General features: G+C 41.7%; 2 protein-coding genes across 3 annotated transcripts in view; both read right to left on the bottom strand.

Moving 5' to 3' along the window:
- Window positions 1-1,993: 1,993 nt before the first annotated feature.
- On the bottom strand, window positions 1,994-15,768 carry LOC129729302 (putative uncharacterized protein DDB_G0271606; the record flags this gene model as incomplete). The annotated part of the gene is made up of 3 exons (XM_055687811.1): window positions 1,994-14,718; window positions 14,776-15,668; window positions 15,726-15,768. Coding segments are annotated over 3 exons (1,923 nt in total), but the record flags the coding sequence as incomplete, so codon positions are not given.
- Window positions 15,726-16,106, bottom strand: part of LOC129732401 (protein tweety-2-like) — a 236,879-nt gene continuing 236,498 nt past the window's right edge. For both annotated transcript variants that reach the window (XM_055693252.1, XM_055693253.1), the window contains exon 7: window positions 15,726-15,898. In XM_055693252.1, the coding sequence (XP_055549227.1) occupies window positions 15,769-15,898 (130 nt within the window). In that variant the 3' untranslated portion in view covers window positions 15,726-15,768. The remainder of the gene's footprint in view (window positions 15,899-16,106) is intronic.

Raw genomic sequence — 16,106 nt, 5'->3', positions numbered from 1 at the left:
AATGGCATTCGAGTAAACTCGTACTTGCCATTGTTTATAGAAAATGCACTTGTCGGTTTCGTTGCCGTTGCTACTCTTGCTCTGCGATCGCAGCGTAAGGAAGGGTTTTTTGAAAATATCTCCTACACTCCCGATGGCTTTCGGTTGTGGTACGGATGTCAGCGGCCCATCATACGCTTTCTTTATAGATTGGTGTGTTGCAGCCAATTCGGCTGTGTGCTGGTTGATTTCGAGCGTTTTCGAACCTACTGGCTCACTCTGACTAGTGGCACTCTTCGGTAGTTCGGGGAAAGCGGTGAACGAATTCAGTGATGGAGCGGTGGACTTAGGACCCACTGTTTTTACGTTTGTTGGTCTCATGCTTGCTGAGTTCTTAGGCTGGTGGACGGCAGTTGGTTTGTTTTTCTGTCCAGGTTGCTTCGCTACGTTCGCGTAGCTTTTCTGGTACAGAAGTTTTTTATTCTGGACACACGATAGCCCAGTGTGCGCTTGCTCTTTGCAGTGGCGGCAGGATTGTAGTCCCTTGTATACAATTAGCGCTTGCTCTCCGTCAATGGTTACCCACGAGTCGATGTTCCGCTTCACCAACATACGGACAGACCATATGCCGAGCGGTATGCCTTCGGATTCGTTGCTCTCACCCCACGCCACTTCGCGAATAGAGATCACTGCTCCATAATCGTTTAAGAAGTTGACGACCTTTTCTTCCAACACATCTTCGGGGAGGTCGTACACACGCACTTCAACACTACCATCTTCTAGCGTGATTCGTAAATTGTGTTTCTTCCCTTCACACTGTACGTCATGCTTTCTGTCGTGTTCAGCGACGACTCTCTGAGCGATCGACAGGTCACTGACCTTTATGAATTCACATGATCCACCTCTGTGGCACTGTAGCCGTTTGATTTCTTCTCGCTTCAAACCGAGAACCGAACAACAAAATCCGTAGAGTTTTAAAAGTATTTTCGCGCCTCATCGCGGGTCAATGCAGCACGCGACGCGGCACGGTATATATGGAGAATAAGAATTTTAAACGGTGAATGCTTCACTCCTGATAGGCGCAAACTAAAAACACGTCTGCACGTCACAAAAGTTGAGCGGGTTATGCTAGTTTAAATAATCGAATTACAATTTTCGCCTTTGGATGAATGCGTGGAGAATTTTCAAATCGATTACTGCAAGAACGAGGAAATCCGTTTAAGACTAAACAACTTATTAGCATTTATTGTCAGATTGCAACTATCGTTCAATGTAGTTCCAAAACAAGCTCCCGAATTGACAGAGCTATTGCGAGAAACACGAAATAGTAATGAAGTTTAGCAGCTCCAGTTTTGACGCCTCGCGCTGTGCGAAATCATCTTCATCAACAAGTTCTGCGAGGAAGTCTTTGTTAGCAGTGAATAACTTATAAAAACGCTTGTACTGGACACGAGATCACATTCCATGAACAATCGCCGATTGGGAAAAAAGTCATTTGATCAGACGAGACTGAGGGGCCATTCAATAATTGCGTAAGCATATTTTTTCACTTTCTCAATTTTTATTTCGATTTTATAGTACCACACACAAAAATTAGGTACTGATGATAGTCTGGAAACCAATGTTTGAAACTTACCATCACACATAGCAGAGGTGAATTTTAAAAAATTCATTAACTATAATTATCACCTAACTTAATTTGCTCGTATTATTTCCTATGCAAGTAGAAACCTAACAAGGAGATAACAAATGACCTTTAACCTGGAAACACATAGAATCATCGTTACTCTATTCATATTACACCAGGTGTTCCTCAAGGCTCTTTCTTGGGACAGTTCTTTGTGGCTTTATGTGTTAATGATATACAATATATCTGATAACAAATAATTCCAAGTTAATAATATTTTCCGGCGGCATAAAACTGTTTTCAGAAATAAGGTGATATTCTCAGTAACGAAATCGAAGTTTCCTCATACTGTGATATCCACTCCCGTCAAACCAAACGCTGGTAAGCTAAATTGTCCTTTCGTTTATTTATTCGCTTTCAATAGTAGAAAAAATAAAAATCCACATAAAAATAAATACATAAAATACAAGTTTGGCTTACATTCCGTGTACAGTGACAATCCGTGCTCACTGCTGCCACTACAAAGAGCGTGCCTTCCGTGTTCGGGAGATTGAAAGTGAGAGAGAAGGACACAGAGACAGTGCTCTGCACTTCATAGTTTTTTACACACCTACACTGATAGTTTTTTTCTGTTTCTTCTTATTCTTCATTCGATTGGTTGTGCAAAGCTATTGTGGATGTGGTGTCTGTGATTGGGTGTGTGAGGGTGAGGGCTGAGTATGGATGCATGCATGCACGAAACTGAGAGCTGTTGCGCTCTGTTTCTAGTAGTGGCTTAAGTGACTAATGAAACAACTTCGAAAACAAAAATGTTCACATTTTTCGTTCAACTCAAACCGAGCGGCGTAGTGAAATTAATACGTTAAACTATTTTAATTTTCACTATTCTACAGTTGAAAACGATGGCACCCTTTTTTCGCTTCAGTAATATGTCTCTCCGCTTCAGTTTTTTTCTTTTCTTCTTTTGTTTACAACCGCAATATAACACCTGTGAATCGTTCGCTCATTTCACATTCTCTTCTTTTCTTTTCCTTTGTTTCGCATCTCCTAAAAATAATTACAAATCTTACGAAATAGTGTGAAATAATTCGAATGTCTAACGGTTCTGGGTTCTGAATGTTACTGCTTCTTCTGTGTCATTTATTATTCGTAACCTTAAAAAGTACTAATCTTACACCGGTAGAGGTTGTCTTGCTTATTCTGTTTGTATGGATTTTTTTTTCGTTTTTTTTTTGTTTTCTTTAATTCTGTATTGTGTGGTTACTTCACCTTTTCAATTTCGGTTTTTAATGTCGAGCTAGATCATTAAGATTCAATTTATTTTTAACGTGTGTCGTTTAGATTCGTAAAGGTTTGCTTTTATAGTTTAGTTTAAGTTTTGTTTAATTTTTTTTGTTCAGACTATTTCTTGGTATTGATTTCTGTTATCTGTTGTGTTTCCTCTACACATTCTTTCATTTCTCTAATTATCAAATATTCAAACATTACTATTTTACATATTGCGCACGCTACTGCTGCGTCTACGGTTTTGGCTCGAACCGACAAATGGACGCGTTTCAGGCTTAGGGGAAGAAAAGAGTTTGGAATTGATAGAGTGCTTGGAATGTAAATAATATAGTTTACTAATGCAGACAATTGATGATGCCAAAGTGAGGTTAGAGTGACAACAGAGAGTAGTAACGCGAGTCCATCTATCGGCTCGAGAGACCGGAGCTTACTGTAAGAAAAAAGTATCTACATAGGCGGTTTTTTGGGTTAAAAATGGGGTCCCTGATAAAATACTGACGGCACTCGCATCACGCGTCAAGCCACGCGCACTCGCACATATTCACCCAGTTCGTATCGAACAGTAAACCAAAAAGAGATAGAGAAAATCAACCACATAAAAGTTATGACAGGAGAGGTGTGAACAAAGGGAAAACCCCACGGCTTTCACCCGTTATCTTTGATTAAATTGACCCTAATGTGTGTGTGTTTTTGTTTGTGTGAAAGAATGTCTGCTCTTGTCACCGAAGAACAACCATTGTTTTCCTTACGTGTAGTCAAGAATTGAGTTTTTTTTTTGTTTAGCTGTTTAACACTACTTTTCAGTTCTATACAAAAATGTGCCTTGTTTTCATTATTTTTAGTTACGTCTCTAATATACATGAAAATGTTTACTTGAGTCCTAATATTCTCTCTTGCAGTTGTTTTATTTTTTGTTTTTATCTTTCCTTCTTAAACCTAGTAATCATAACGAGTTTTGTTTTGAGCTTCTCTCCGTTGTCGTTTTTTGCTTTTCTCTTTTAATTTAACAGTGAGCCACATTTTCCGTTCTCGAGTGTAACATTCAACGAGTTTGTGTGTATTATTTTGTTGCTTTAACTAATCGACTAAGTGTCGGGTTGCGACTTTTAAGGTGAGTACGAGTTTTGCAGCCCGCGCACACGGTTACACTTTTAACTTTACTATTTTAACAAACACTGAGCTGTGACTCGTCGTCATTCGCTTGGGACCGACGAAGCACTTTCCACCTGCTACACGCTTTACACAATGTGGGGGGTTTTAGAGTGATGTTTGATCATTTTAGTTTTCTTTGTTGGCTTACTCGTAGAGGGGATTTTCGCTGCCGGAAAAACTCCCGGCGAGTTGGATCGTTTTTTTTTTTAAATTTATTTTTTTTTTCTGCGAGCTTTGTCGGCGAAGTACGAACTAGATCTTGCTACAAACTAAAGGATGTGTACAGTATATAGCGGAGTATTTTTTCGCTTCCTATGTACAGAATAATAGTTGAGAAAAATATAAACAAATTATTTGAAAAACTGACAGCTGATGACTCGTGACATTCAATCAAATCAAGCCTTTCATGATATAATTTTAATTTCACTTCTTTTGGTTAGTTCTTGAGGTTTGGTCACAACTAGCAACTGTTCGACTGGTTGATGTGTCGGAAAGCTGACTAGCGGTTGGCAATCTGGAGCTTATTCGATTTTTATCAAAAATGTAGTGTTAAATTCTTTAGTGTTATTAGAAGTTCCACCTATTAGATTACGGAATTAATGAAGAATGCTTTTTGAAACATTTCAGACATTCTAACCGTTATTGTAAGGATTCGCCTGAACACCCTGTGAAAGATCATAGCAAACCATGAACGAGAAATGACAACGTTAGCTGAAATCTTAAATCTTAGCAAGTGAAACAAAGATGCCTTTGTTCGGCAGATTGTGACTAACGGTCAATTTCAATTGTTCTACAAGGTAAGATAGATTTACTTTTGTATTTTTACCTTTTTGTAATTCTCGAAGGTTTAGGTAAAATTGTTTGGCCGGAAACAGTTCGAAATTGATATAAAAGACCAATTTTCGTGAAAGTATTTTTTAGGAGGAACTTGGTAGACTTAATTCTTTTTCTTGTACGAGTGTTTGCCCGCAGAGAAGTCGTATTATTACTAAATTTTACACAGATTTGCAGTGAAATAATATGCTAGTTGGTTATTTACTCGAATGGCTTCAAATTAAAGAGTACATTAACAAAAATAACTTGTATTCTGTAAGATGCAAAAAAAAAAAATTCTGAAGAAGTAGGTGTTATTGATTCTTCTTTGAGTTATCCCATATCATGCCAGTGACATGCGGCTCAAGAAGTTATTATAACTATTTATGTGCATTTTTTTTACTTTCCCTACATGATTTATACATTTTTTGAATTTCTGTTATATGAAAGCTACGTAATATTTCAATTTGTAGAAAATCTGTATCTTTCAACGGTTAATTTTTCACGTTGATCCGTTTCATTTTGGAAAAGTGGTTGCCCAGAAAGCAAAATCCGATTTTAGACACCCACGTAAAAAATCCGGCATAACCAAATACGCTAAATGCGGTAAAGGATTAAAACGCGTTCGAAAGTTGTGCAACCTTGTTTTGACGAAGTACGAAGGATGCATGCTGATGGATAACGAAACGTACGTGAAGTTGAATTTTGGACAGTAACTAGACCTGAAACTTTGCGGGGCCTCTGCCAGGGGAGATGTCTTTAGCAAATTTAGGTTTTTTTCACTGATAAATTTGCCAGAAAGACCTTCGTTTATCAAGAAATTTGCAGCTATGGAATCAATGAAAATCGATTTTTCGAATATCGTGAAGCACTAGGACTCAAAAATGTGGTCTTTCCGTTAAACGTTCCCATGAAAAATTTCAGCTCAATCGAACTTTGGGAACGCGTGTCTCAAAGCGGCCAACGTTTCAAATTCGTGACCGATGAACGAAGTTTTTTTTTTCACAACATTTGTTTGACACGGCACACTACAAATTAATGTTTTACGGAGTCAATTATACAGATAGCAGTTAATGTGTTGTGTCCATGTCCAGCAACCTGCACCTATCTATATATGGAGGAAGCTCCACAGACTCTGTCCAAGGGAGACCTTGAAGTGCATATCTGATGAACCTTCTCTGTACTGATTCGATTCGTGCAGTCCAGAGCCCAGTATAAGGACTCCAAACAACTGCCCCTGTTTCAAGGATAGAGCGTACAAGTGTATAGTACAATGCTCGTAAGCAGTGCGGATCACGGAACTGATTAGCAGTTTTCATTATAAATCCCAGGTTCTTGCTTGCTTTGGAAATGATACTGCTGTAATGATCGTGGAATCTGAGTTCGGTATCCAGCAAAACACCAAGATGTTTTAAAACCGTAACTCGCTCAATATCCTGACCGTTAATGGAGTAGTTGTATTCGATAGAGGCTTTTCTTCGGCTGAAGCTGATTACGGAGCACTTGGCAACACTGATACTGAAACGGTTACAAACACACCATTCATGGAATGTGTCAATCAATTTTTGTAATTCAATACAATCAGTAACTGAATGAACTACGAAGTAGACTTTGAGATCATCAGTGTACACGATTTTACATCTTGGAGAAAGTGCCAAGCAGACATCGTTGTAATACAGCGAGAACAGTAAAGGTCCAACATCGCTACCTTAAGGTACGCCTGAAGTACTCCGGAAACCGCGGGATTCTGCGTTCCCTGGTTTTCAAGGAACGATTTCAACCACCGGACGAAGGTAGTAGAAGCACCAAGATGCTTTAATTTGGCTAACAGTATATTGTGATCAACGCGGTCGAACGCTGCCTTGAAGTCAGTATACACCGTGTCGACTAGTGCTCCATTTTCCATATTTTGCAGACCAAAGAACTGAATTCAACTAGATTTGTACTAATTAAGATCTTATGTTATCTCTAAAAGAAAACGTTTAAAAAAATCCGACTTCTTAGGTTTTTGGTTGGAAATTTCCCTTATCTTAAACATTTCCTAGTCTCAGACTAAGCAAACAACTGCGTTTATTTACAGTTTATTGAGCGGATTGCGTGTGAACTAAACCTTAACAAGCTGTTGACCAACTCCGGAGAGTTTGTTTAAAAAATATATAGCTTTTAATGTACATATCCGATCAATCACACAAAAATTTGTAAAAAATTGAATTTAAATTCAGAAAAAAATACACCGCCAGAAAAAAAAACTTAGCAGCGTCATAATGGAAAACCTTTTTTCCTGTATGGACTACTCACTGCGACCAGAAACATTGAACTTTTGTGATGTCGATCGGGTGTTTTCCGCACTTCTATTATTAGCTTTATCAGTATTAAAGGGAAGCATATTGCTTTATATTATTATCCGCGCCTATGTGTATGATTTGCACCCTCCTTTTTACGCTTACTCAGCGTCGTTTGTACTGCCAACGTTGTCGCCAACTGTAATTTCCAGAAGAGGCTTCAACTTTTTGTCACCTTGGTAAATTTTATTGTTAGAGGGACTTCCTTTTGTCAAGAGAAAGTCATCGAGGTTTCGCGAAATTCAACGTGAAACCTCATTTCACGTTTGCATTGAAAAAAAAAAAATGGACAAAAATTGCCGATTTTTCATTGGTTCCTTCACACTTCCACACGCACTGACGAAACTGCCCATCCAGTATGTATCATAGTAACCCATGAGTCAGCAGAAAAAAATAACAGCTCTATCAGTCGAACTTCGCGTCAAAAACGGATATTGCGCGGCACTTTGTGGCATCTACAACATTTTGGTACTATTGGACAACAATCAGAGCATCGAAAGGAAACCCGGTTCTGGACGGCCGACGACCTTGAGCGACAAGAAGCTCCAGTGGATGCTGAAGTGGCTGACCGAAGGAATCGATGCGTGCGCCTGACTAGGAGGTCGCTGCAACCAGCCAAATAGTGAAAAATACCTGGCGAACATGGACGTACATGTCAGAAAACGGCAGTCCCGTCCATGCAAACGTTGGGGCAGCGGCTGAATAAGATGGTCAAGTTGATTTCCAGGCAAATCGCGACGTGGCGCTGGTGATGGACGATACGATCTAACTCACCCTGGATGGCAACGACCGGCAGGGCGCTTCATATTGTACTTCCCCCAGGAAGGAAGTGAGCTCCGAGGTTAGGTTCATTTCACACACCTAATTCCCCACGAAGGTGCTGATGGGGCTGACAATCAGCGAGAAAGGGATGTCAAAAGCATTCTTTTTCGCTCTGATCAGAGAAATTTATAGTAAGAAATGACGGAAGTTACATTAATTCATCAAGATATGCCGCAAGGGCAAAGACGTGGTGTTTTGGTCGGATTTGGCATCTGCTCACTACTCGAAGCGATCGTTGGAGGAGAGGGAGCGGTTGAATATCAATGCTGTGCTCAATGTTGCGTCCCATCGAGAATTTCTGGGCAAACCTGAAGCGTTAGATTTCCAACAATTTTGTCGCGATAACTGAGGAGGAATTGCTAAATGAAACTCAAAAACAAAATACACGCACACGCACGTTTTTATCCGGTATGGCTTTGCCCGCGAATTTTTTTGCCCAAAAGCTAATATGATTGCCTTTTATGGGAAATTTATCGAACTTAAATATCTGTCTTAGTTATTTATTACCAAAAAGTCCTTTTTTTCAACGCAAACGTTACTACAGTGGTAGCAACATTGCGACACTTGTAGTCCGTTTTGTTGGGACGGAGGAATTTTCCCATTGAGACATTGAAAAATATCACCGCAGACCGCAGAAGAGCCATTTGTACCACAAAATCCACATTATATGCAAAATCAGCAAGCTTTCTATTATATTTAAATCCTCGGTAACGAATTTGTCATAGCTAGGTATTTGTCAGTGATAATGTTACCTTAGTGATTGATAAATGGCTGGACACGTGTCACGAGCCTTTTGCGATCAACCATCTCTGTTCAGCATCTTCTATTGCAACCTCCATGGGGAGCCCACCGGGATAGGAGTAACCTTAACGGAGATCGGGTAGCTGAGCTCCGGTGGAAAATTTAGAGTGCTTTCGTGCAGCAAGATCACAGCTGCTATTTCACAGTAGGGACATCTGTCACAGTAAAGGCAGTGAAAGAGTGTCCTCAGTTATCTCTCCACTGTTATGGTCACTGGCCAGGTTGTTAATACGATAGATTATCGTCGATAATCTATCTATATCGATAACGTCTGATATCGTTATTGACGATGGCGATAGCGTCTTCAAACATTAACGTCATCGGCGATGACGATAGTCACGATAGTCACCAAACGTTATCAACTCGCTAACGTCTTTTGTATGTTTTGTCTGCTGTGGTTACAATTGGATCGAAAAGTAGGCACTGGGTGAGGAAGCGTTTTTTCACTTCGAGTGGTGGAGACGAAGCATCACTAGGCAACAGGAAAAAACTTTTTCTCGTTTGTTTATGTTACGTTTCTCATCATGACAAGGAATGTCTCAGTTATAATTGTTTTTAATTGTGAGGCGCTTTTTGAAGCACGAATATAAAAAGCAAGGTCTGTGGCATTGTCAGATTAATAATTCAATTCCATCTGAAATGATGATGCGAAAATTAGTATGGCAGTGGTTGTTCATAAACAAACGTTACCGATTCGATACCGTCCAATAGCTATCGTCCTTGGCAATGACGATAATGTCTGAAAACGATAACAATAACAGACGGTATCGTCATCGGCGTTATCGATTAACAACCTTGGTCACTGGTGATAGACATTCTCTCAACCAAGCTAGGGTACGAAGTCGTAGGTTATGCTGATCACGCAGTCCTTATTGCTCAGGGAAAAAGTAATGCAACTCTATCTAAGCGTATGCAAACGGCTCTTAGCACCACCTTTCAGTAGTGCTTAGAAGAAGGGCTGAGCATGACTGAGCACCACTAAAACAGTCACTATACCCTTTACCAAGCAAAGGATGCATTCAAACACTCCTCCATTATTGAAAGGGGTAAGACTGTCTTCCAGCAACGAGACCAAATATCTTGAAATCATTCTGGATAAGATGCTGAACTGGGCTGTTCAACTAGACTATGCTATCAAAAAGGCAACTTCAGCTATCGGGGCTTGCAGTTGGCAAGACTTGGGGGCTAAACCACAATTAGTGCTTTGGTCTTACATCACCATTGCTCGGCTAAGCGTATAACCTACGCAGCCCTCGTATGGTGTCCCAAGGTGAAGGAGTTCAAGCTAACACCTTTATGTCGTTTTCGTTTTTGCGGTGTAGCTACCCCGCGGACTACACTTTGTTCTATCACTGTTTTTTTTTTAAAATTTCCGGACTATCCCGGACTACCCTTTTTCTGTCCCGGACAGTCCGCGCAAGAAACAGAGTGTAGTTTTGAAGACACCAACACATTCACACGTATGTGTCAAAATCGAAAAAAATGTGTCAAAATCGGTTTGCTTTGATTATCGTTCTTCGCGTGTCAAACATCAGGTTGAATTTTATTTATTTTATTTTGTATTTTGTCATTTTTCAGTAAATTGGCAAATTTTTCGTACAGTAGCACAAATGCGATAAAAGACAATGGCGATAATGACCCAAACAAAAGTGACAGTTACCTCTGGTATTACGCACACCATTGCAACTGCTCGAAAAGTGTTTTTTTTTTCAGCTGCAAAGCGTAGTCCGGAACGGGATAGTCCTGCCGTAAAAACGAATTCGACATTAGTAACAACGGTCTCAGACTGGATGGAAGCAAAGCCAAACATGGACGTTCCAAATCGATCAATCGTTACTATACGAATGGCTCAAAATCGGATCCCAGACTGGATCCGTGATCTACAGACCAGGTATTCAGGCCATTATCTCTTTCGGTAAGTGGCCAACCGTGTATTAAGCAGAGGTATACGCAATAAACATCCATCGCCAAATTTGGAATCATTTCGGACAGTCAGGCTGCACTAATGGTTTCCAGACTACTCTGGGAGTGCATTGCAATACTTAGGAAACGTTCCTGCCTCAGCAACGTTATGCTACTTTAGGTACCCGGTCACTACGGAATCGTAGGAAATGAACATGCCGACAGCCTAACAAATATCTGCTCAGCAATTTATTGAACCTGAACCAATTCTGGGTAATTCCACATCCACCATTAAAGGTGAACTACGTACATTGGAAAAGCTCAGGAATATAAAAAATCGTTAGACTAGATATCACAGCCCTAGTGAGGTAGCATACCGAATATAAAATACTACGAATAATCCCGATACGGTACGGAATTATCGGCATGGATCCAGACGAACGATAAAGGTGAATGATAATTGAAAACTCGGTACTTGGAATTAAGGGACTCTAATTGAACCGGTACGCACAGGTAACCTGGCAAGAGAGCAGCGGATGGTGAATTTCGTGTTGAGAGTTAAGAGCAAATTCTTCAAATACGGTGTACGCATCGACCAATGATAAATCCGACAACGAGAAGGAAGAGTTCTATGATCTCCTTGAGAAGACGTAGAGTAAGTGTCCAGGACGACATCAAGGTCTTCATTGGAGATGGAAATTGACAGGCCGGACAGAAAGACTTCTTCCGCCCCGTTGTTGGTGAAGAAAGCTTCCGCTCTATTATGATCGATAATGGGCTGAGACTTATCAATATCGCTGAAGACAGAGGCTATCCGTAGCGCTTATTTTTCACACCGGAATATTCGAGAGCACACCTAGATGCACTCAAATGGGCTGCTATCAGATTGACCATGTTCTGATGGTCGGCATTTTTTAGACGGTATTGACGTAAGGTTGTTCAGAGAGCCAAACGTTGACTCGGATCACTATTTCGTGGCATGCAAAATCCGCGCCCAATTGTCCAACGTACGATCGAGGACTCTCGAGGACGAGGACGAGTGGCTGTAGAGTACTCGCAAATAGTTCGGAAGCGTATCGATGAGCATGTTGGAAAGGACCCGAACAAACAGTGCAGACATATCAACACTACGATCAACACCACAGCGCGAGAAATGTTGGGTTTCGTGGAGGTGGAGGGCTGCTTCTCTGGTGAAAGCCGTAAAAAGTGGAGGAGCTACAAGGCAGCTGGAAAGGAGCATTCCCGCCGAACTTTTTAAAATGAGGACGAACAACTGTATCAAGTCATCCATCGGATCATGCTGAAAGTGTGGTCTGATGAAGAATTGCCCTCGGACTGGTTGGAGGGTCTCATTTGCCTGATCCACAAGAAAGCCACCACCTGGACTTTAGTAAATATCGGGGCATAGCTCTTCTCAATATCGTGGACAAAATTCTCTCCCGCATCTTGTTATATAGACCAAAGTTGTTGCAGAAAACGGACCAAATATTCACCTTGCGACAAATTCTAGATAAATTTCGAGAATTCAACTTGCAGACTCACCATTGGTTTATTGGCCTCAATGCAGCGTAAGACTCAGTTAAGAGTCATGAGTTATGGCGGATTGCTAATTAAACGTGCCATCCTTGATGGTTCCACATCATGCGTCAGGGTAACCAGTTATCGAACGTTTTCTCGACGTTGGATGGTTTTAAGCAGAATTACGGACAATCAATTTTATTGTTCATCATCGCATTGGAGAGTGCCATGCGAATGGCCGGCGTTTCAAAGGAGGTGGCACCATTATTATAAAGTTTCACATGCTTTGCGGATGATTCCGGCATTATTGAAATTTACCGTAGAGCAGTGGAATAGATCTTGAAAGATTCAAAACTGATTTACGATACCGAACCGGTTAAAGTTGTTCCGAGAAGCAACCTTGCTAGCCAGCCTTTTCCAACCTTTTCTAAAAGGTGAAAAAAAACAAAAAAAAGAGCTAAAATAGAAAACCTCAAGTGATGTACTCTTTCCACTATATACGTTTTCCGAAACGAATGTTTGCTATAATTACCATTTACTTCTGCCTTATTTTGTTTCATTTCCCTCCTACAGAACAAATTATAACACGCATGATTCTACTGTACTGCACAATTGGTTTCGAAAAAGTTGCTTTCGCTTTCTTTTTTTTTTTTTAGTTTGTCTTTTGGAATTTAATAGTTTGCATCAACGTGTTGTGACTTCCACTAATCATTATATGCTCTCGTGGTTTCGGTGTTATTTTAATTGTTTTTTTTCTTCTTGTTTATACGTTATTGTTTGCTTTCATTTGTCTATACTATGAAGATTATCAGTAACATTAACAACAATCGGTTCGCTTCCGACAGGGACACCCCCGTCCTCATCATGCTCAAGGGTGTGTGCGTGTTTTTTTTTTTTTCTTCTACTTTTTTGTTTGCTTCTGTAGTATTAGTATCATCGTTTCATCGAATCGTGTGAAATGCTTACTAGTGGGTCTAAAATTCACGTAAAAACATGTTTTTTTTGTTATTTTTCTGTTCGTCTCCTAGTAGAACTATGTACAAAAATGTGCTGTTAGTGCAGCTGAGCTCAGTTTTTTGGTTTGTTTGTGTCTATGTGTGAGAGTGTGTGTTAGTTCTGTTTGGTTACGTATGGATTTCGTTTTGCCTGGTCAGTAGAAATCGCCTCGCACGACGAACGCGGGGAAATTAGGAAAGTTGTTTTAAAATATCACCCGTAATTCGAAAAGTACAACGAATTGAGACAAGACTTACTCCCGCTTCCGCAGCGATTCGTTTGTTTCTAGATTGATCAATTGGTTCTAACGTCAAAGTGTGTGTTTTTCCTATTAGATCCTCCAAAGGCAACAACAAATGAGCAGGGCTTGGGCTTGTAACCAAGAAAGTAGCGGTGATGGCTGCTACAGTTGAAGACGAACGGATTGCCAAGCCCTCTGGATGCAAGAAACCAAACCACATCTAAGAAACAAACTTAAAAGTCAAACCTTTCTCACAACTCCGTCACCGAATAAAGATCATTGTTGGCCTGTAGTCCGCCGCGCTGCAACGATCGATAGTAAACGTTCGGGTTCTTGTTGCTCTCCGAGCTGCGAGACTCGTGGTGGTACTCGTGACTGCCATGGCCACTTCGATGACCACTCCGTTCACGGTCCCGATCGCGATCACGATCACGTTCCCGATCTCGGTCCCTATCGCGATCGCGGTCACGATCACGGTCCCGTTCTCGCTCTCGCTCACGTGCCTCATTCGATCGTGATTTGCTCAGAATACTTTTCGGTTGCTGCGGCGCTTGCTGCTGAGTCACAGCCTGCTGTGACTGCTGGTGATGCATTTGTTGCTGCTGTTGCGCTTGCTGTTGTTGTTGTTGTTGTTGCTGCTGCTGTTGTGAGTAGTGATGGTGATGTGGTTGCTGCGAAGGTGTTTGTGTGCTAAAGGAGCTGGTATTCGCGCCCGGCCCACTGTGATAGTGGTGGTGATTCTTTGGCAGTGTTTGATAGCTTTGCTTCTGCTTCTCGATATTGCTCGCCTTCTGTTGATGTTGCTCGCGTTCGCTACTGCCAGAGTAGGAACGATTACGGCTGGACTTTTGCTCGTAACCTCGTTCGGTGTGAGTTGGATAGCTGGATTGGTGATGCTGTTGCTGCTGCTGCTGTTGTTGGTAGGCAGCAGCAGTACTAAGGTTGGAGAGTTGTTCCCGCTGCCAGGGTTGTTGTGTGAGCTGATGGTATTGCTTGAAGTGTAGCTGATTTTGGAGCTGTTGCTGAATGGCATTGAAGTTTGTTTTTCCACTGGCAGTTAGGATGTGGCCCCCGCCAATTCCACCGTAGGACTGGTGCGACGATGAAGACAATTGGTGTGAGGGAGGTTGAGGTAATGGTTGCTGAGGTCTACTGGTAGAGGAAATGGACGAGGTCCGGGACTGGTAGGTGGCGTCGTCTTTGTGGCGATTCTTCGGCGGAAGCATCGGTGGAGTAACCTGTCGAAAAAAAGATACGTAACAAGGATTGAAACTAACATATTTTGGGTGACTTACCTTGGGCGGTATCGATGGCTTCTGTTGAATCTGCTGCGGGGGTGGATGATGCTGTAGTTGTGGCGATGGTTCTTTCAAGCTTAGACCACTCTGCTTGTTCGGTCGCTGTAGCGACCTGTATTGGTTCAGAGTGGCCGCACAAAGGGGCTGCTGATTGTTCTTCATGTGTTGTGCCGATGTCGGAATCTCTGGCAGTGGCTGGTTAATGATCGAGATAGTGCTCTTGGTGGTGGCCGTCGATGCCGATGATGGTGGTGGGCTTGCGAATGCCGATCCTGCTCCCGTTTCATGATACAACTGATTTGTGCTCGATAGTGAACGATGATGCTGTTGAGTTGGTTGACCTGCCTGCTGATGATAGATGGTGTCAATGCTGTAGACAGTAGGTTGGTGTTTGTTGTCCAGATTGCTCTCCTTTTTCAGTATAGATGTAGTTGCTGCTTCTGAAAATCCACTAGGTTTCTTGTATGGTAGCGTTGCACACGAGTACGATTGGTTGTAGTCTTTGGAGACGGTTGAGATGTTCAATTGTTTCTGTTGATTCGATGCTTGACGATCCGGTTTATCTTGTAGCTGGATGTGCTGCTGCTGGGGATGCCTCAAGTGGCCCTGATTTTGGGCTACAATTGGCTGTCGAACATTCTTCAGTAGAGGGCTTGGGCTAGTGCCGCGACCTCCGCCAGCAACCCCAGCAGTCAAGGAACCTCCGTAACGACCTCCGTGCCGCAGTGTAGCACACTTGTTCACATTGGCCGTCATCTGACTTCCAGCAGACCGAATCGCCTTCGGACCGATACTGACATACTTTGGGTCGAAGCGATTGAAGCCGTTGTTACTAATGTCCCGGGGGTCTTTATCCGAGAGGGTCGTTGTCGATGCTGTCAGTTTTTTATCTGCAAGCGAACTGTTCGCGTTATACGGATGAGGAGAGGTGGGAGTTCCGAACTCACCTAACTTGTTACTGCCTGCAGACTGATTGCAGGCAGGCGATTCTCAGTAGAAATCGCTCGATTCGAGCGTTTTACACTGTTTACTAAGCGTCGCGTATTTGCCGTTATTCGGTCCGCTCAGGTTGTTCTGCTGTTGCGAAGGTAGCCGGCCTAAAGTGTGATGTCCGGATGCTCTACACGCGTTAGGAGATGAAAAAAGATTTCATTAGCGAAGATTCTTGCACACAGTCTTGAGGATTTTCACGTGAACTCGTATGAGGTGTTGGCAGCCACCCTACAAATTTCAATGGTACTCTGTGAGTTTGGTGATATCGGTAATATAAGCAACTTTGCATACTTGAAATCTAAAATATAAACTAGAAATGTTTTTGAAAAGAGGTT

The sequence above is a fragment of the Wyeomyia smithii genome, chromosome 3 (genome assembly GCF_029784165.1).
Source record: "Wyeomyia smithii strain HCP4-BCI-WySm-NY-G18 chromosome 3, ASM2978416v1, whole genome shotgun sequence".
In the NCBI taxonomy this organism is placed as follows: domain Eukaryota; kingdom Metazoa; phylum Arthropoda; class Insecta; order Diptera; family Culicidae; genus Wyeomyia; species Wyeomyia smithii.
Note: the sequence above shows the minus strand (reverse complement) of the source record. Positions and strands in the feature narration are given on the sequence as shown.